This window comes from Somniosus microcephalus, chromosome 21 (genome assembly GCF_052327205.1).
Source record: "Somniosus microcephalus isolate GS21.2 chromosome 21, FLI_Smic_1.0, whole genome shotgun sequence".
Classification (NCBI taxonomy): domain Eukaryota; kingdom Metazoa; phylum Chordata; class Chondrichthyes; order Squaliformes; family Somniosidae; genus Somniosus; species Somniosus microcephalus.
In genome coordinates, this window is record NC_141007.1 from 70,773,564 (window position 1) to 70,796,104 (window position 22,541).

Genomic DNA, 22,541 nt, shown 5'->3' on the forward strand with positions numbered 1-22,541 from the left:
GGCGGAGCAGCAGTGCTGAAGGAGACTCAGGCTATCGCACCAGGTGGTCACCCACCTTTGCGCATTGCTGGAGGAAGACCTGCAGCCCAGAGGAAGGGGTGAACAGCCATTACCAGTGGCTGTCATAGTTACCCTTGCCCTCAACCTCTTCACCTCAGGCTCCTTCCAGGAATCTGCCGCAGACATTAGCGGCATTTCCCAGTCTGCTGCACACAGATGCATTACACAGGTCACTGATACCCTGTTTACCAAGTCGGGCAACTATATAAGGTTTACCACTCATCAAGCCAGTGTGACTGAGCGGGCGATCAGCTTCGCCGCTCTGGCTGGCTTCCCATGGGTGCAGGGAATGATTGATGCACACATGTGGGGATCAGGGCACCCCATCACAATCAGAGAGCTTTTGTGAACAGCAAGGGTTTCCACTCCCTAAACATTCAGCTGGTGTGCAACCACAATAAAATCATCATACACGTGTGCGCCAAGTTCCCTGGTAGCTGCCATGATTCGTATATCCTGCGCCACTCCACTGTCCCTCAGCTGTTCGAACCGCCAACCAGTCTTGCAGGTTGGCTGCTTGGGGACAAGAGCAATCCATTCAAGACATGGCTGATGACATCTTTGAGGAGGCCAGCGAACGAGGCTGATGGAAGTTGCAACTGGAGCCTCATCTCCACGAGAACTATCATCGAACAAACTATAGGGTTGCTTAAAATGCAGTTCAGATGCCTGGACTAATCTGGAGGGGCCCTTCAGTATGCACCAGCGAGGGTATCCGGAATAGTCGTAGTCTGCTGCGCCCTTCAGTAAGACCTGGAGAAGCCGGCACAGCCACTAAGATCAGTGCGTGAGAACGTTGCTGGTTGTAACTTCAGGGACGCCCATATAAATGCCAGGTTCCAGTAACTTTATGGATGTCACACATTTGCCTGGCACAGGCGTCCACATGTTAGCATCATCCCATACCAGCAATCCCTGTGGCTTCAGCAGTGGAGATACAGGGGGGATGTGAAGAGAAACTTTTTACGCAGCAAGTGGCGAGGACCTGGAACTCACTGCCAACGGATGTGGTGGAAGCGGAGACACTCAATGTTTTCAAGGGGAGACTGGATAGGCACTTGAGGGAAATAAACTTGCAGGGCTCTGGGGATAGAGCGGGGGAATGGGACTGACTGGATTGAGAGCCAGCATGGGCTCGATGGGCCGAATGGCCTCCTTCTGTGCCGTTATGACTCTATGGGGGAAAAATTGAGTTGCGCCCCCTTTGGGCTGCTAACTTCACCAGGGTGCTACTTTTAGCACCCCGAAAAAATTAGCGCCCCCGCGGCCGAAATTCACTGGTAGCGCCCCAAGAGGGAAGCGAAGTACTACTGGAAGTGCCCTGTTCTCCCTCTTGGGGCGCCGCGGTACTGCAGGCCTTCCTTCCCTTATTAAAGGGGAGGGGCCTAGCGCAGTGTGACCCAGGGCCCAGCTGGGCCACCAGGGATCGGAGTGCCGGCAAAAGAGCCCGACACTCAAGAGAAGTGCCGGGCTCACGGAGGGCAGCCGGCACTCCGCGGTGGGGCGGCAGGCGGCCAGCAACAAAAATGGCCGCCCGGCACCTTTCCTTTAATTAGCGCCGCCCAGGCCACAGGTAGGCCCCCCCTGACTCCGTCGGACATAGCGTCTGGTTAAGTCAGGGGGCGCTACCGAAGATCGCGGCCGGGGCACGAGCAGGGCCCTGCCGTCATTGTTGCGGTACAGCGTCGCAGGGCGCCAACTGTTACCGCCGCCACTAACCTCCCACTGAATTTCGCAGGAGGCGTTGGCGACGCCGCGCCCAGGCGCTAGTTGCTTGGCGCTAACGGGAGGCGCAAAGCAACCAAATTTTTAGGCCTATGACTCTATGACAGAACACCCCATATGAGTGACTGATGAAAGGCATGCAACTGTATGGATAATAATTCTGTCACCAGCTTCTTCTATTGAGCCCCTCTCTCCGTCCCCCACTTCCGGAACCTCCACCACACCAACAATATCGAGTGCTGCCTCCTCCGCGCTTGAGAAATGAAAGATGGACTGAGGGCCTCCTCCCGTTCTCTCCCTCTCCCTCTTATTGCGGGCAATCTTTTCCTACAAGGAGGCAAAGAAGAGAAGGTTTAAAGAGACTGATGGAATGACCGTCATTAATGGAATGGCATACAGCTTCACAGGGAGACTTTGATGGAGTGGCTTGGTGATACCAAGTTGCTTCCTTTTGTGCTGTTACTTGCTTTCATTGCATAACGATGATGCTGAGTGTGAGGGGTGGAAATTGAGACGGGGACCTTATAATGTAAATAGAGAGAGACGGATGGATGAAGGTCTAAGGGATCTTGGGCCGAGTAACGTTGTGCAGGAGTATGGTTGGCAATGCACAGTGGTGGGGATGTGATGACAGGCACAGCGTCATCAAGGTAATTCGAGGTTTATACTTACTTTTCCTGATCTTAGAAGATCATTAAACCTTTTCCTGCACTGTACCCAGGTGCGATGCACTACTGAATTCGCCGTTATCTCTTCAGCTTTATTAAGCCACGCTGATTTAGTCTGTTGGGGAGGCCTCTTCCTGCCATCTGCAGGGAAGAGAACCTCCCTACGTGCCCTCACTCCCTCAACAAGATGCTGGAGGGTCTCAGCATTGAAACGAGGCGCAGATCTCTGCCTTTCAGACGTCATGGTGCAGACCTCTACTACTAGCTTCACCAAAGAAAATCCAACTGTCAGCAAACGGGGCCATAGCCCCTTTAAATATACCAGTAAGAAGCGCGTCATCCAGTGATATCATCGGACTCGCTCCCATTAATTGGAACGGGAAACGCACAGGGTGGGCCGAACAAGGCCCTTAATGATAAGATCTTATTTTTGGTCGGGATTGTCGCAGGAGCGGGTTTGTCACCCGCCGCTGCCATCCCCCGCCTTTACCCCGTCCAGGTAGGGGAAATTGTGGCCAGTAATTTAAACTTATTTTTGTTTGACTAATTAGTGCTGATCACAACACTGAGGAGACCCTTCTCAGAAGAGCTCCTTAGTCCAGCAATACTTGAGACAACAACAATCAGTCTGAGTTAATGAATGTCTCCCCCGATATTACTTCATCTTCTCCATGCTCTTGGGCTCAAAATTTCCTCCAAGCTATTTCCCATGTGCTGTCTACAGCACTCACTGTTTAAAGATGATAAAGCGTGCAGCAACTGCTTTCAATGTAAAGTACTATAGTTCCATCTACTTATAGACAAGTCATCCACGACTGAATTTTGATGACTGATTGGCATTCAGGACTGAAAAGGCTGCTGACTATTTGGAGGAACTCAGTGGTGGAGTCAGAGTTGAGCAGTTGAGTTTGAGCACTGATACGTTGGTTCTTTGTGCAGTTGCAGTAGAGATGAAAATCAAACTTCTCTTAAGAGAATGTTTACGATGGCTACATTGTGGGGTGGGGAGGGGGGGAAGCTCTTTGTAATGAATATATTCCCCTGTATACTTACCTTCTTTCAACAAAAATATATTTTAAAAGTCAAAACAGGCAGAAAATAATAAATTAATTGTAATTTTTTTTGTTTTAAATACAAGTTGAATTAATGATTCTCATTATTTAAAGATGTGAGTTAAATCCAAACAGTACACTCTACCTTGTGTTAAAATATGGTTCTTTCAACCACAAGCACCTGGATTCGATTTCACCTGTCTGCTCCAAATCTCTCTCTCACACAAACACCGGCAGATGCCCCTGCCCCCCCACTCGAGCAATACATAGCCACTTGCGAGAGTGGTTGCAGGTCTTGGCGTAAGAAGCTGTACAGGTCTGTGACAGCCTCTCAGGAGAAGCGCAGAAAATTGCAGTTGTGACTAGCTCTATAGAAGTGTGCAGTGACCCCCCATGTGCAGCTTCCTGCTGCTGCTTCTCTGCCTCCAACTACACTAGAGTGCCCAGGATGATGGGGTGGTAAGTCCACCATTGATTTTAATGCTGCTATTGCCCCATTTCCACCAGGGAGTTAAAATCAGTCCTTCTGTCACTGACTTTAGACAGTATGACACTATCAAGGGACTAATAGTGGGTAGATGATTTTTTTTTACGTGTCATTCTTCACCTTGATCAAAACACAGCTGAAATTCCAAATTTGAAAGCTGTATAGATTGTTGCCCACTAGACTAGAGCTCAGTTCAATTGTAGCCACAAGACCTTTCATCTGCTTTCCTCCAGCTGAGTTTGAGTCCAGACATCCATTTGCATTTTTCATATCACAACAGGAATTTAGAATGGCAAATGAAGGTCAAATATATTTTTACTCCGCAGTCTCTTCTCTTCCTCTACCTCAAGTCACGACCTTGCCTGATGACCTAATTCTTTTTCTTCCCACTCCATTATAATCAAACCACTCCATTCTCCTCCCATTGTTCAGTTACAATGCTGCCTGGTCTCCTCTCTTCACCTGCTCATTGCTCTGTCCAGTTCCTCTCACCAATTCTAATTGCAACTCTTCCTAGTATCTGCTTTTCCAAGGCTACAATCCTGCCCAGTAGTTTTAATCTCCCTCCTCAAATTAGGTACAATTCTTGAGCCCCTCTCTCCCTTTTCATTCCTTCTCCATTAAAGGTTTTACGTTGTCAAATGCTGCTAGCATGAAGATATGAGAATGTTAAGGGTGTCAGGAATAAAGTAATGTCTCCCAGTAACTGAGAATACCGTGTTAGCTAATTGCCACAATCTTATTTACAGTATTCAGCACACAACATTAGTTACAGGCCTACAAGGTGACAATATATATTTGAATGTGCTGCAGGCTATAAAAAAAGGATTAAAACTAAATATCAGAGTGTCGCAGAATCAGCTACAGATATATGATCAGACAGGCTCTGAAATGAAGAAAACATACAAAATTACCTAGGGACCATGTAATGATTGCTTCAGGGAAACTGCTAACACAACAATTTGTGTATATCAAAACCGTATCTTAGTAACACAAATCCAGAACTATCTCCAGGGTCTTAAAAGCAAAATCAACTCGAGGGCAGCATTGTGGCACATGTATGTTGTACCATTGAGTTTTAGGAGAAGGTGCTTGCCATTGCTGGCACAGTAAATTCCCTGTTTCAGCCACTGATCAGGTGAGGGTTTCCCCAAAGAGGAACAAGAATTAAAAGATACAAAATCAAAAGGTGAGTTACCCTGGATTGCTCTCTTGCACTTTGTTAGGATGGTTACAGAGTAGCACTGGCAGAATGGTGACAGCAGATTACTTTCCTGCTCTCAACAACAAAAAGGCGCACAGTCCAGGGACAGAAGAGCAAAGGGGCGGTGGGCAACGACAATGAAATAACATGCAAAAATGGGGCCAAAAATCACCTAAAATCAAGTACAGTATAGAGGATTTGGTTACATTTTGATATAGATTGTGACGAAGCATTGTGCGTAAATCTGCACTGAGGTATTTCTTACAATTACTTTCCTAATTAACTGCAACACAGTAGTGCTACAAAACCATTATTAAAAATCCTATTGTTTTAAATACTAATAAGTAAATAAGCTACATTTTCATTGTGTCCAACAGTTCTGTCTTAGAATGTTCTAGATCAATGAAAATTGATTAAGATAGGATACTAACATTCCCAGCTAAAGCTAATAACAAACACACTTTTGAAAGATGAGTTTCCTCAGATTTGTTCCATTAATGAATGGTCTGTGTAGCTGCAGGTGTTACATCATAGAAAGAAAAGCATGAAATCTTATATAAACATTTGATTTTAGAAGTGGCACTTGGAAACTGTAGCTTAGTAACTGCGACAGTCTGCTCCATCAGCTCAGTAAAGACAGTGTTCTCTCTTCTCTGCAATAATTTGCATGGCAATTATGTTAAGACAGACATTTCTAGGTTCATGCATTTCTGAGATACACAAAATGCATTTCTGCGACATTACATTTATTAAACAAAGCAATATATGTAAATCCCACTTACATTCTGCACCAAGCTTTGTGGGATAGATTGCCATGGCTGATGGGCAGCATATGGTCCAGGGGAGGCCAGGATATAAGGAATGAATGAGAAAAGGCCCTTCGGCTCATCCAGCATATCCTGTTGTTTAGGTCATTCATACTATTTTCTGTGTCTCTCTCTGCCTTAGCCCAAAGCCCAGATTTTAATGAGGATCCACGCAAAGGCTTTTTTAAAATGACTGTGCTCTATTTCTTTCTTTCTGTCCTCCTCTTCTAAGGAGGGTGACTCATTCTGAGGTATGATTCTATGGTAGCCCACCAGTGCCTTGTCCAAACTGCCATTGCTCATTGTGAGCCTAGGAGACAATAAGCTGCAAGGAGTTCCTAAGCCCCAATAGTGGAAAGGAGCTGAATTAGCATACACAATAACAAGATGGCCAGCAATCCAGTGGCACTGCATAGTGGTATGCCTTTGAGTTGGGGATGCAGGTCTGCGCTTAGAAGTTCACAATCTTAGCTCTAACATCAATAGAGAGACACTTCCCCACAAAATGGGAGAACTAGAAGACAATTCTTCCCAGGCCACCTCCCAAAAGCTGGCTCAAGATCTACTGATGGAAGCAGCCTGAGAGGAAGCCATGTTCAAGAGCTGGGAGAGAGCTACAGAAAGGAGAAAATATCTATATATTTTAAATGACAATACCTATTAATTCAGTACCGTTATATTGTCAATCTCACTAACTACTCCAGAACAGCTCCTCAAAGATCTCATCAGCATTTACCATTAAAATTATTATTTTTTTAAAGTAGAGAAATAAAGCTGAAGTTATTATATTTAACTACAAAATCCACAAATGGTAACAGTATGGCACTGACATGATGACTTCTGGGGTCTTAATAAAGCCATATGTAATCTTTGAGGTATGAGTATTTGCCACTACAGCAACAAAAATGGTTTTGGGTTGGAACCCAATGTACAGCGAATGGTTTTCACTTAACACAAAAAAAATTTATTTCTACATCCATATTCACACTTCAACAAAAATATAATTATCTATTGCAAATTAAGTGCAAGTTATCAATTAGTTAAACCATTTTGATTGCATTTGATTAATTTGCAAATTATTGAACCAGCACAAGCTTATTAAAAATGTCACGACAAATGTTAGTGACATTTGCATTCACAATTTTTAAAATGTGCCAACACATGCCCAATGATCACAAACCTAGATTATTATATAATATTGAGTATCCAATTATCTCACTGTATCTCCAACACAACACTAACAGTCATATTATGAGGTGCATCATACATTTGCTGATATCACAATGTTGTGAAATGTACTTCTTTATATCAGTAGCTAGCCACTGCATTTACCTTGTGAAGCCGATTGCTACTTAATGCCAATTTCCAGTGGCCATATTTAGCATATTTTACTGTTCTTCCTCCCCCACACTGTTTACTGACAGAATCTGATTCAATACTACTGATATAGTGCCGTGATACAGTAACATTTTGTCTTGTTTCCTATGTATACAGTACCATCCATGACAGCCGCTGTTCTATCTCTCTCGTTTGTATGGCAACCCAGTGAGATACTTCCATCACATCAAAAACACAACAAAATAGTATGCATTTGAAAGACTGATGTACAATGAAGTGTTAAGAAATTTTAGAAACTTGAAGCTGGCATAGCACTGTTTGCCAACTTTTACAGGCCCTGTCCAAAATATTTGGTCCTCTGCTCATTTCTTTAGTCCTCTCCCAGCGGTTCATTCTCCTTGCTTGTGTGTCTGACCTCTCTTAGCTATTCACTCCCTCTGCTGGCTTCCTTTCCTTTTAAACCATCTATATGCACCGTGGCTGCTTTCTCTGTCCCTTTCCCCAGATATTTGCCCTATGCACCCACTATTAACACTCTCTCCACGCAATGGAGAGTTAGGGGGAAAAATTTGGTTGGTTGGCGCCTCCGGGGGGCGCTAGGAACTTAGTGCCCAAGCGCAGCGATTTCAACGCCGCTTGCGAAAGTGACCAGTCATTTTTTTGGTGGCGCTAAACACTACCACCACGATTTCCTGCGCCTGCAAATCGTGACATCAGTCAAGCGTGCAACGCCTCGGTAGCGCCCCAGACTGGATATTGAGTCGCGCCCTTTGCCTTAGCGCCTGCCGTTAGGAACAACAGGTAGAAGGGAACGTTTTCAAGTCGGGGAGGGGCTGGGGGAACGCTATTTAAAGGTGGGCGCTTCCTGCCTTTTCTCGTCGGCAACATTTTTAGTTTTAACGCTGTCCGAAGGGGTTTTGGCCCTCAGCACCACTTTTGAGGTTCCTAAGCGCTGAGCTCTTTCCCTGGGTCTATTCATTAGTGCTTCCAACATAATTGCTTTTGAGGTCTCTCCAGGCCGAGGTTCAAGGCTGCAATTTGCAGGGAGTGGCTAGCCAGCAAGATGGCCCCTCCCCTTTAAGAACTGGATGGCGCCAGTCTGTCTGGCTTCCATGGTAATTGGCATTGCCTGAGCTTCGGTAACGTTCTGAAGTAGCGCCTCGCTCCCCGACGTTTGTGCCTTAAGAGTGCAGTGTAGTGCCTGATTTAGCGCTCAAATTACCTCCAGGGGCGATAGAGGTGAATTTTGCAGTCGGAGGTGATAATTAGCGCCGGGCGCTAAACCTTGCACATGGGCGATAATAGCGCCCCAAAATGGGCGATACCGAATTTTTCCCCCTAGTACTAAGGAAGATGGAGTTCACTTGTGGAAATGTGTAATACATTTCTGGTGATGTCACAACCTCACTCTTCAAGGAAAAACCTTCTGCAGCGTTGCATATTAAGTCATATGTTGTTTTTTTTTATTCGTTCATGGGATGCAGGTGTCGTTGGCAAGGCCAGCATTTATTGCCCATCCCTAATTGCCCTTGAGAAGGTGGTAGTGAGCTGCCTTCTCTGTGTGGTGAAGGTACTTCCATAGTGCTGTTAGATAGGGAGTTATACTTCTTTGTAGCAGTTTGGTACAACGGAGTGGCTTGCTAGGCCATTTCAGAGGGCAGTTAAGAGCCAGCCATGTTGCTGTGGGTCTGGAGTCACATATAGGCCAGATTTCCTTCCCTTTATGACAATCCGGTAGTTTCATGGTCACCATTACTGATAATAGCTTTTTACTCCGGATTTATTTAACTGAATTTAAATTCCCCTGCTGCTGTGGTGGGATTTGAATTCATGTCGCCGGATCATTAGTCCAGGCCTCTGGATTACTAGCCACTCAAACTGCAGTAACTCACCAAAGATTCTTCAGCAGCACCTCCCAAACCCGTGACCTCTTCCACCTAGAAGGACAAGGGCAGCAGGCACATGGGAACACCACCACCTCCAAGTTCCCCTCCAAGTCACACATGATCCTGACTTGGAAGTATATCACCATTCCTTTATCGTCGCTGGATCAAAATCCTGGAACTCCCTCCCTAACAGCACTGTGGGAGCACCTTCACCACACGGATTGCAGCGGTTCAAGAAGGCAGCTCACCACCATCTTCTCAAGGGCAACTAGGGATGGGCAATAAAGGCTGGCCTTGCCAGCGACTCCCAAGTCCCATGAATGAATATTAAAAAAAAGTCCAGTAACATTACCATTATGCTACCTTACCCACAAGTAACTGTGCTAAATCTTACCTGTGATAGTGTATGGATAATAATTCCAGGCTTTTTCTGTGACGTAAAAGATCCTTGGAACCACTGCCCTAGCCCAGCTAGGAAGTTTGCTGTAAATAAAGCAAGAAAATTACAATGCAAGAATAAATATGAATAGCATGTATTTCAAGACTACAAAATAAAAAAAGTTAATTCCAACTAATAAATGTTGAGAAACATATAAAGAGAATGGACCGTAATTTGCGGCCCCTAAGGGTGCGTACGAGGTGCTCATGCGCACGTAAGGGCCTTGCAAATTCCGGGTTTAGGCATGCGCTGCACATGTGCGAAAACCCGGAACTTGCGATCTGTCAAGAATTTTCTTGACAGATCCTCCACATCCCTGGGAAAAGGGCATCCGCAGGTGGAAAGTTGGGCTATTTGCCCAACTTCTACCCAGCGAATGCCCGTGAAATTCTTACGCCTGGTAAAAGCAGGCGTAAGGCCTGCTTTTACCAGCGTAAGAGTTTTAAAAAAACAGAAAAATACAATTTTTTCAATAATTTAAACATTTGAAAACCTGTGAAATAAGGCAAGTTTAGTTTTTTTAATTACATTTTTTGTTTTAACTATTTAATTAAATGCCATTTTAATTAATTTTAAATATGTGATGGTTTTTAAAATTTGTATTTAAAGTGTACTTGTATTTTTTGGGGTATTCCCATTCATACTTATGTGGTTTCCGTACATACGGAATTCCCATAAGCATGAATGGGGATTCCCTTGTCATTTGTTGGGCCGGCCCACGTTATCCCATGGGCGCTTGCGAACTGCATGTGCCCCTGGGATACGTGGGTCTCTACACATATCTACGCATAGAGGTCCAGGACTGCGAGTCTCCGTGGATCCCGAGGCAGAAGGTAAGTTTGTAGATTTTTTGCCGGTCGGAGGTATCCGCCAGCGGGAAATCTCCGACCGCAAATTCAGGCCCAATATGCTCACAGAATAACCTGTATTATTACAGACGCATCCTGCTTAAGTTATCCCTCTCTATATTACCTACTGTTATCCTTACCAAGTTCTACAGTACACATTTCCTCCTATTGTATTAACCTCTCAGACAATGGCCTTGCAGTTCGCACTGAAAGCATTACTGATGCTTAGATTCATCACTGCTCATTATAATGCCACCACTGAGGATGCAGAGTGGATCAAATTATCAAATCTTACAGTACAGGAGGAGGTCATTCAGACCTTTGTGCCAATGACGGCTATTTGAAAGAGATATTCAGTTAGTCCCACTCCTCTACTCTTTCCCCATACACTGCAATTTTTTCCTTTAAATCTGAATAACTTCCTTGAGTGAATAAAACGTTCTAATAATTGTTTGAATTTATAATTTGCTATTGTAGCTTTAATGATTTATCTCTGCTTCAAATCATTAAGGAGAAATGCATTGTATGTGGAGTCAACACCCAATTAACTGTAACTGTTTCAGCACAGCAATTCACCTTGCTGCAGCTTATGGTGCACAAACACCAAAGAAATGGTTAATAACAGTAATAGATAAAACTGATCCATTTAGGAGGCAGTGAGATCCTGGCTCTTAATTATCAACTGAAACATTGATTTCAATTTTCTTCTAGAAAACAAAGTCTGAGAGGGAATAAAGGAACAGAAGTTAGTTCAGAGACTCCCTCTATAACTGTACCGAGTTAGCCAACCTCAGCAGTGAGAATGTATTGTCTTCAGCATCCCAGATTAGGGAAAAACTGGTCAGGGTTCAGGCTCCTGATCATTATTACATAGAATTACACAAAATATACAGCAAAGAAACAGGCCATTCGGCCCAACCAGTTTATGCTCCACTCGAGCCTCCTCCCATCATTCCTCATCTAACTCTAACAGCATAACCCTCGAATCACTTCTCCCTCATGTGCTTATCTAGCTTCCCCTTTACTGCATTTATACTATTCACTTCAACTGCTCCCTGTGGTAGCGAGTTCCACATTCTCACCACTTTCTGGGTAAGGAAGTTTCTTCTGAATTCCCTATTTGATTTCTTGGTGACTATTTTATATTGATGGCCTCTAGTTTTGCTCTTCCCCACAAGTGGAAACACTCTCTGTGTGTCTACTCTATCAAAACCTTTCATAATTGTAAAGACCTCTATTAGGTCACCCCTCAGCCATCTCGAGACTCGGCCTGTTCATCCTTTCCTGATCAGTATAACCTCGCAGTTCTGGAACAATCCTTGTAAATCTTTTTTGCATCCTCTCTAGTTCCTCTATAATCCTTTTTATAATATGGCGATCAGTACTGTTCACAGTACTCCAAGTGTGGTCTAATGAAGGTTCGATACAAATTAGGATAACTTCTCTACTTTTCAATTCTATCCCCCAAGAAATAAACCCTAGTGCTTGGTTTGCTTTTGTTATGGCTTTATTGACCTGAGGCACAACTTTCAGTGATTTGTGTATTTGAACTCCCAGATCCCTTTACTCCTCTATCCCAGTCAGATTTTTATTTTCCAAGTAATATGTGACCTCTTTATTTTTCTTACCAAAATGTAATGTCTCATACTTTTCTATATTGAAATTCATTTGCCAATTATATGCGCATTCTGCAAGTTTATTAATATCATCTTGTAAGTTGTTGCAGCCCACCTCAGAGTTGACAATTTGGTGTCGTCTGTAAATTTAGAAATTGTGTTTTTGATTCCAAATCGTTAATATAAATTGTGAACCACAGTGAACTGAATTCAATGAACTGAAATGATAAAAAGAGAAATAATAAACGCAATGAAAAAAAAACAAGGGATTGAAAGGGCAAAAATCTAAAATCACTGCAATAGTCTTTCATTTATTTGATCTCCGAAATGTCTTTGATTTCATGCAATAGAACAAAATCTACATGCCCATGGATCTGGCTAAAACTGTGCTGAATTAAAATATTCACTATCTACAGAGCTAGGTTGTGATCTGTATAATTTCCTTCTCTGTTGATTTTTTGCATAATAATAAATATTGCTGGTTACTTATAGAAACATAGAAGATAGGAGCAGGAGTAGGCCATTCGGCCCCTCGAGCCTGCGCCACCATTCAATGAGATCATGGCTGATCATCCAAATTCAGTACCCTGTCCCTGCCTTCTCCCCATATCCCTTGATCCCCTGATCCCCTTAGCCTTAAGAAATATATCTAACTCCTTCTTGAATATATTTAATCAATTGGCCTCAACTGTCTTCTGTGGTAGAGAATTCCACAGGTTCACCACTCTCTGGGTGAAGAAATTCCTCTCATCTCAGTTCTAAATGGCTTACCCCTTATCCTTAGACTGTGACCACTGGTTCTGGACTCCCCCGCCATCGGGAACAGCCTTCCTGCATCTAGTCTGTCTAGTCCTGTTAGAATTTTATAAGTTTCCATGAGATCCCCTCTCATTCTTCTAAACTCTAGCAAATATAAGCCTAATCGACCCAATCTCTCTTCATACGTCATTCCTGCCAGCCCAAGTATCAGTCTGGTGAATCTTTGCTGCACTCCCTCCATGGCAAGAACATCCTTCCTCAGATAAGGTGACCAAAACTGCACACAATACTCAAGGTGTGGTCTCACCAAGGCCCTGTACAACTGCAGCAAGACATCCTTGCTCCTGTACTCGAATCCTCTCGCTATGAAGGCCAACATACCATTTGCCTTCTTAACCGCCTGCTGCACCTGCATGCTTACCTTCAGCGATTGGTGCACAAGGACACCCAGGTCTCGTTGCACTTCCCCTTCTCCCAATCTATTGCCGTTCAGATAATAATCTGCCTTCCTGTTTTTGCCACCAAAGTTGATAACCTCGCATTTATCCACATTATACTGTATCTGCCATGCATCTGCCCAATCTCTCCAAATTGTATTGGAGTTTCTCAGCATCCTCCTCACTGCACACACGCCCACCCAGCTTTGTGTCGTCTGCTAACTTGGAGATATTACATCTAGTTCCCTCATCCAGATCATTAATATATATTGTGAATAACTGGGGTCCTAGAACCGATCCCTGCGGTACCCCACTAGTCACTGCCTGCCACTCGGAAAAAGACCCGTTTATTCCAACTCTTTGCTCCCTGTCTGCCAACCAGTTCTCTATCCAAGTCAGTACCTTACCCCCAATCCCATGTGCCTTAACTTTGCACGCTAGTCTCTTATGCGGGACCTTATCGAAAGCCTTCTGAAAGTCCAAATACACCACATCCACTGGTTCTCCCTTATCTATTCTACCAGTTACATCCTCAAAAAATTCCAGTAGATTAGTCAAGCATGATTTACCTTTTGTAAATCCATGTTGACTTTGTCCGATCCTGTCACTGTTTTCCAAGTGCTCTGCTATTACATCTTTTATAATGGACTCTAGCATTTCCCCACTACCGATGTCAAGCTTACCGGTCTATAATTGCCCGTTTTTCCTCCACCACCTTTTTAAAATAGTGGGGTTACATTAGCTGCCCTCCAACCCTTGATTTCTCTGACTTCCACTTTTGCTTTTCTCCTTCCTGTCTTTTGCTTCTATCCTTGCTTCCCTTTCCTCTGTCTCCCTGCACAGGTTCCCAACCCCCTGCCATTTTAGTTTAAACCCTCCCCAACAGCACTAGCAAACACTCCCCCTAGGACATCGGTCCCGGTCCTGCCCAGGTGCAAACCGTCCAGTTTTCGCAGGCTTTTTTTCACAGGCCACTGTCGGAAGCGGTGAGAACGGAGGTTCAGTGAGTATTTAAACTCACTTTCGCAGACTTTTTTACAGAGGCCATTGTCGGAAGCGGTGAGAGCGGAGGTGGCATTTCAGAGCTACGTCGCAATTCAAAACGTGATGCGGGCAGGAGGAAGCAGCTGATTGGGTGAGTACTTATACTACTCTATAGTTTGACAGTTAAGGTTCATAGGCCTAGAAATTCATTATAGCCACTTTTGGGGCGGTAAAGTCGGGCGGCCGCTAAAGTTTGCGCCCGGCGCAAATTCGAGGCCACTTCGCTGATATTCATTAGCTTCGCCTTAAGAGTTTGCTCGAGCGCTAAAACTGGCGATGCACGGCTCTCTTTAGGCGCTAAGCCGGAGGTGCTGAGCGATACCGCCGAGGCCGGGCGCAGCGCAGGTGCGGCCATTTCTTGATTGACAGCAGACACCCTGGCGCCGGCCAGCTCTTAAGGGGGAAGGGTCGACTTGGTCTGCTGCCACGCCCTGCACACTGGAGCCCTCCAGCTAGGCCTGAACACTGCTGCTGGACCCATATAGCGCCTCAAAGTATGGAGAAGGCCTGTGAACGAGCGCAGCGCTTCTCAGAGCTTGATCTGAGGGTGCTGGTTAGCGCTGTGGAGAAGAGACGCCATATTTTGTTCCCAGACAATGGGAGGAAGCCGCCGACCCGCGTCTACCGGAGAGCCTGGAGGCATGTCGCCACCAGGGTGACATCGAACAGTGAGGTCCCCAGGAGCGCGGTACAATGCCGCAAGAAACTAAATGACCTCTGATGTAAGAAAAAGGAGTCTTACCATCAAGTAACTTTAAAGTAAGCTTTAAGTAACTTATAAACACACTATATACAAGAGAGGTCTTTACCATGTCTCTGGTAGAAGCCTCTTATAATACTGAACAGACCAGTATTTATACCAGTCCAACAGGAAGTGACATATGACAGGAAGTGAGGTATGTACACAGTTCATAGTTCATAGTTCACAGTAAGTGATGACATAACTTCCCGGAAGTTATTATTATTATCACATTCTTCCCTCCTGCAGGATTAGGAGGCTGTGGTCTACCTTTTGGTCCGCAGCCGCCGAACAAGGAAGAGTCGCACCCATTTGGATTCCCGTCGTAGAGGGTCGCTGGTCCGCTTACATGCGGTTGGCCATTGGTCAGAGTCTGTGTGGCCTGGATTGCCCTGTGAAGGGTCGGGGAGATCATGGCTTCGAGTACGAGCCCCAATAGGTTCAAAGTCGGACTGCCTCTGTTCAGAGGGAGGTGCAGAGCTGGTCTGTGGCGGATCAGTACTTTCATGCGCGGTACTGGGAGGGTCGCAACCTTGAGTACGGGGTTCTACCGGCACCAAGCTAGTTGGTGTCCGATCAGGATCCTGGAGAGGGGTACCCGATAGGTCCCAAGAGTTTCCTGGTGAAATGCCATCACCCGATGTCCCACTAGGTCCTGGTGGGCAGGGAGCCAGATCCCGTAATGATACGGTAGATTCTCGGCCGTCGGAATATCGTATGTTTGCATAGGTGGGGTTGGCATCGGTTAGTTCGACCTCGTCTACGAGAGGGTCATTTTTAGGCGTCCGAACGTATCTTCGGAGTAATACAGGTCCAGGAGTAGTTAGCCATGACGGGAGTGATGTCCCATGAGATGAGCGACGCTGGAATCCAAAGAACCGCTCATGAGGTGTAGTATTTGTGGCTGTAGAAAGCAGGGACCGTATAGAGTGCAATGCATCCGGAAGCACTGTTTCCCATTGCTGGTCTGGTAGGCCCCGAGATCTTAAAGCGAGACGTACTGAATTCCAGATGATACCGTCATACCTCTCTACCTGCCCATTTCCGATGGGATGGTATGGTGTTGTTTTGCTTGTAGCAATTCCCCGTTCTGAGAGGTAGTCCTTGAGTTCCCTTGACATAAAGGATGGACCCCGATCTGAGTGAATATAAGCCGGCATGCCACAGAGAGAAAATACCTGCTCAAGGCAGCAGATTACTGTGGACGCCAGCATATTGGAGCAGGGGAAGGCAAACGGAAAACGTGAATATTCGTCGATCATGGTGAGCAAATATGTGTTCCGAGTTGAAGAGGGCACTGGGCCCTTAAAATCGATGCTAAGTCGTTGCATCGGTTGGGTTGCATGTATGAGTATACCATCTGAGGGGCGGAAGAACTGAGGTTTTAATTCCGCACAAAGCCGGCATTCTGAGCATATTTTCTTTACATCTCCAGTGGAAAAAGGGAGATTCCGTGATCGTACGAAATGTAGCATGCGCGTAACGCCAGGATGACACAATCCATTGTGGACATCCATGAGAGTAGAGGATGACATAGTGGAGCAGAATGCCCGTGTGAGGGTGTCCGGGGCCACATTCTCCTTGCCAGGCCGATAGAGAATGGTATAACCAAAAGAGGCCAGTTCCATCCTCCAAAGTTGTATTTTATTATTCTTAATTTTGGTTCGTTTTCGATTATCGAGCATGAAGGCGACTGATCGTTGGTCCGTGATCAATGTAAAGTGCTGGCGAGCTAGAAAATGGTTCCACTTCCGTACTGCCTCTATGATGGCTGTGGCTTCTTTCTCAACCGGAGGATAATGTAGCTCGGCACCTTGTAAGGTCCTGGACATAAATGCTACAGGACGACCTTCCTGATTCAGAGTAGCCGAGATCGCCACCTCCGAGGCATCACATTCAACCACGAAAGGGAGATTCTCATCGATGGAGTGAAGAGCCGCTTTCTCCAACTGTTTTTTGAGAAGGTTAAAGGCTGCAACAGCCGCTGTTCCCAGTGGAAATGATCTAGCATGCAGCAAGGGTTGGATTTTGTCCGAAAAATGAGGAATCCATTTAGCGTAGTATGCAAACAGACCGAGAGCCCGACGTAAAGAAGCCGGATTCTTAGGTGACGGGAGCTCTTGGAGCGGGCGAAGTCTTTCTGGGTCTGGCTTAATGATACCATTGCCTACGCAGTAGCCAAGGATGTTGATGGTCGGTTGCGACTCAACAGATTTGGATTCATTCAGGGTCAAATTACGGCGATGGAGGGCATCCCGAAATTTTTGGAGGTTGGCGTCGTGTTCCTGTTGATCGTGACCTGCAATGGTAATGTTATCAAGATAGGGAAAAGTGTCCCTTAGGTTTTCCTGCTTAACCAGGCCATCCATTGCCCGTTGGAAGACAGCCACTCCATTAGTAACCCCGAATGGGAGGCGACAAAATTGGTACAGCCGTCCATTAGCCTCAAAGGCCGCGTACTGCTTATCTGAGACCTTCAAGGGTACCTGATGATAGGCACTTTTTAAATCGTAAGTTGAGGACACTTTGTATTCGGCCAGTTTATTAACCATATCAGGCGTCCAAGTCGGTATATTGATTGATGGTTTGCGAATAATCGATGCATAGTCACTGTTTGTGAGGTTTTAGAGGGTTCTTGACAATGACGACTTGAGCCCGCCAGGGCGACGAACATGGTTCGATGATATCCTCTGCTAGAAGTCGAGAGATTTCAGCCGCAATAAAAGATTGGTCTTCCTGATTAAAGCGCCGCGATTTCGTTATTATTGGTTTGCATTGAGGCGGAATACTGGCAAATAATGAGGGTTCATCAAGTGAAGCTGCTGACAATGCACAAAATGGTAATTTAGACGGTATATTAGAAATAGTAAGTCCGGGTTTGGATCCACCAAACTCAATGGTGAGTTTCTTATGCTGTTTTTGGAAGTCCAGCCCTAAGAGGAGATCACTACATAAGTCCTTGAGCACCGAAAGTCGGGTGGAGGGATACATACGACCATGAAGTGTCATATCAACAACACAAAAGCCGGAGATTCTGGTATTAAGTGATGACTGAGCCATCGCAATTGCCTGGTCCGATGGGAAGACATGTAGTTTCAATTTCGCAACAATCTGTTCCTTAATGAAACTATCAGTACTTCCTGAGTCAATTAAGGCATCTAAGGTATGCCCTTTAATTGAAATTTTTGTGGCTGCATGAGACAGGTTCTGTGGGCAAGCAACTGTAATTGGTGTCGTTGCACAGAGAGTGGCTAAAACTCTCGGTGTGCTTCTTCGGGAGAGAGCTCGAGAGGAAGCTTGATAGGTCCTAGCTGGAGCATCTTGATAGGCCCTAATTGGGGCAGTTCGGTAGGCCTTAGCTGGATTGGCCCTCGTAGAGGCCCTTGATAGGCAAACTTTAGCAAAGTGTCCTTTTTTTTTGCAATAACTGCAGATTGCATTGCGAGCAGGGCAGGTTTTCCTAGGGTGAAAAGCATCTCCACAAAAGAAGCACTCCTTCCTAAATTGCCAAGAGGCTGCTAAAGTGGGGTCATCCTCCTCTTCTTCATCAGAATTATCAGAATTAGATTCCCCCATGATAGGGTTCACCTGAGACCGCTTGAATTGTCTGGTTGCAGCTACAGCAGCAGATCGAGATCTGGGCAGCTGATAGAGGTCTGCATTTCTCTTTGCCAAATCCAGAGAACAAGCTAGGTCAAAAGCTTTTTGTAGCTCAAGTGTTTTACTTTCTAGTAGACGCTGGCGTATAAATGGAGAGGCAATCCCGCAGATGAAAGCATCACGAATCATTTCTTTGCGGTACAGCTCAGCTGAGGCTGCCTGAAAGTTACAATCTATGCTGAGCCTGCGAAGTTCTTGCAGGAATTCGTCAATTGATTCCCCTGGCCCTTGTTGGGCTGTGGCCAGTAGATGTCTAGCATAGACCTCATTTGGGGTCTTGGCATACAGTTTCTTAAGTGCCCGAATCACCTCATCGTAATTATCCCATTCATCAACATATTCGAACACTTTTGGGGTCACATAATTGATAAGTATCCTCAATCTAGCAGGAGCATCCGCTTTACATTCATCCAGAAAATTATCAAAAGTACGGTACCAATGCTTCCATACCCTGCCAGCTGCTGGTGTATTCGGGTCCAAGTCCAGACGAATAGGTCTAAGGATTCTCTCCATGATGGGTGGTTCCCTGGGTCCTTAACTCCGAGTTTGTCCGAAGGTCTAGTATTTGTGAGTGTAAATACTAAGTTACTTAAATTGATGTAAGAAAAAGGAGTCTTACCATCAAGTAACTTTAAAGTAAGCTTTAAGTAACTTATAAACACACTATATACAAGAGAGGTCTTTACCATGCCTCTGGTAGAAGCCTCTTACAATACTGAACAGACCAGTATTTATACCAGTCCAACAGGAAGTGACATACGACAGGAAGTGAGGTATGTACACAGTTCATAGTTCATAGTTCACAGTTCACAGGAAGTGATGACATAACTTCCCGGAAGTTATTATTATTATCACAACCTCGCCAGGATTGTCAGGGTGAGTACCCTTTCCAGTGTCCTCCTCATCCTTGCATGTGCACCTCACATTATGGGCAAAGGGACCTGAAAGCCCTAATGGCCAGCCCTCATGCAGCAGCTATGGGTCAGTCATGAACATCAATTGCACATTGTACACTTAACACACTGGCCAGGCTATTCGACCATGGGAGGCAGTGCACACAAGATCAGGGGCTACACACTGGCCAGGCTATTCCACCATGGGAGGCAGTGCACACAAGATCAGGGCTACAGACTGGCCAGGCTATTCGACCATGGGAGGCAGTGCACACAAGATCAGGGCGACACACTGCACTTAGAGGCCGTCCTTTCTCTTGCAGGCCAAGCTGGCCAATAATAAGAGGAGCCAGACTGTGACCGGGGAGGCGGACCCCAGATCCAGCCGCTCACCGAGCTGCAACAGCGCGTGGAGCGCATCATGGGTGCCCGGGTGTTTGGCCCCGTTGCATCTGGAGATGCCGACCCTGTTCTGGGCACCAATGGTAAGGACATCATTTTTTGGACCTCTCTCGTCCCACTTGCGCATCAGATCTACATCGTTTGCCACTGTCCGACCAATGCGCTGAATGCCACCACTCATGCATCCCTCGCTGACGCCCTCTCCTCACTCTAAAGCTACTCTTGTGCCTTCCTGCTTTCAGATGGTGAGGAGGAGGTCCCTGAAGTTGCCAGTGACAGCCCCTCAGAAGAGGAGGAGGAGGAGGAGCAAGAGGAAGGCGGCCCATCAGGGGAACCCTCAGCCGCGGCAAGCCATGCCACTGTCGGGGCGACGTCTTCCCTGGAGGGGAGCGTAGGGGAAGGGTTGGAGGGGAGTCCAATTGCTGGGCCCAGCGGCGTCCAGCAACACAGGAAGGGTCGGCCAGTTCGGCGGCCTTCTCCCCAGAGGGAGGGTCCGGCCTCCAGTCTGGGGACGGTCAACACCGAGGAGATGCGCCGCCTCGAGGACATGTCCGCGGACTCGGAGCGCCGGCACACGGAGCTCATGGGGGTAGTGGGACGGATGCCTGAGGCCATGCAGTCCCTGTCTCGGAGTGTCACCGAATTCGGGGCCTCTGTGGCAGCGACTGGCCAGGTGATCAGTGCTGCTGTGCAGTCACTGGCTGCTCTGATGCGGTCACAGAACAGGGCAACACGGGCACTCACTGCTGCCACACTCGCTGTGTCAGCCCGGCATCGCCAGGGCACCCGGCGCGCTGCAGCAGCACAGCGGTCTGTCGCTCGGCAGATTGCTGCGCATGCTGCAGTGCTGGCCCGGCCGAGTGCCAGTGTCTCAGGCGACCAGCGAGCGCCTGCCATCCGCCAGCTTGCCCCCATTGCTCCAGCCGCCACTGCCACTCCCCCAGTGGAGCTGCCACGAGCTGCTGCAGCGACTGATGCTGGCCAGCCACAGCTGCAGCATTCACCAGCCGGCCCCTCGAGGGCCAGACCTCGTCTAGGCCGACCCCCCAAGGGCATCTGCCGTCACGACATGTGCCCCTCAGGAGCCGTCCCCCAGCCTTGCAGCAGCCACTGGCCTCACTTTGAGGAGGAGCAGCAGGGTGTCCAGGGGCCGGCAAAGTTTGCAGAGGGCATCGCCCTCGCGGGACACAAAGTAGAGGGTGTGTCCAAATGTTGTGTTTTTTGGTATGGTTGTTTTTTGAAGGCTGAGGATGAGGCCATTTTTATTTACATCTTTGGTTAATCCTCCCCAGGATGTGGGAGTGACTCATGTGTGTGAGTGTTTTTTGGGGGTTTCGTGTGTTCTTGGTTTTCATGTGGGAAGGGCCCTGAGTTTGTACAATAAATCATTTTATTTATTCACATTGTCCATGTTTGATCTTTGAAGTGTTTGTTGCCTTAACCGGCTGAGGGCTTGCGCAGCGGCTGCAATCATGTTCTTTCATTGGCACAAGCCATTCCCTGACAGGGGGCCTAGAAGTGACGTTCAATAAGCCACTGACGGGCGGCCCTTGGACCTTCTGCCTCCCTCCTGGGCTGGTACTCCTCGTCCTCCTCCTCCTCATGCTCCTCCTGCTCCTCCTCCTGAGGTGGTGGTCCAACGTGAGGTGGCAGTGCCTGAGTCCTGCGGATAGCCAGGTTGTGCAGCATGCAGCAAACGACGACGAATTGGGAGACTCGCTCCTGCGAATACTGGAGGGCTCCCCCGGAACGATCCAGACAGCGGAACCGTTGCTTCAGGACGCCGATTGTTTGTTCGATGAGGTTCCTGGTCGCTTGATGGCTCTCGTTGTATGCTTCTTCAGCAGGGGTCGTGGGCGCGTGGAGCGGGGTCATGAGCCAGGTACACAAAGGATAGCCTTTGTCCCCGATAAGCCATCCTCTTGGGTGAGGCTGTGCCTGGAACATGTCAGCCACAGTTGTCTGTCGCAGGATAAAGGCATCGTGGCTGCTGCCTGGAAAGCGGGCATTGACAGCTAGGATGCGCTGCCTGTGGTCACACACCAGCTGTACGTTGAGGGAATGGTAGCCCTTCCGGTTGCGGTAATCCTCGGCATGCTCCAGAGGTGCCCACAAAGCCACATGCGTGCAGTCAATGGCGCCCTGCACCATGGGGAAGCCCGCTATTCTTGCAAATCCCACTGCACGCTGCTGCTGCTTGTCCAGGGTCATGGGGAAGGAGATGAATTGACGTCTCCTTCTGAAAAGGGCATTGGTCACCTGGCGGATGCAGCAATGCACGGCGAACTGGGAGATGTTAGCGATGTCCCCAGTAGCGGATTGGAAGGAGCCGGTGGCATAGAAGTTGAGAGCCACCGTCACCTTCACTGCCACCGACAGAGACGTCCTGCGCATCAGCTGTGGACGCAGATCTCTGTGAAGCAGCTGGCAGATGTCTGTGACCACCTCCCTTCTGAATCGCAGCCTCCTAACACACTG

General features: G+C 47.0%; 1 protein-coding gene across 1 annotated transcript in view; it reads right to left on the bottom strand.

Moving 5' to 3' along the window:
* LOC147102942 (cytoplasmic phosphatidylinositol transfer protein 1-like) overlaps positions 1-22,541 on the bottom strand; it is a 459,229-nt gene that overhangs the window by 126,265 nt on the left and 310,423 nt on the right. The window contains exon 4 of the mRNA XM_085963916.1: positions 9,621-9,709. Within this exon, the coding sequence (XP_085820042.1) occupies positions 9,621-9,709 (89 nt within the window). The remainder of the gene's footprint in view (positions 1-9,620; positions 9,710-22,541) is intronic.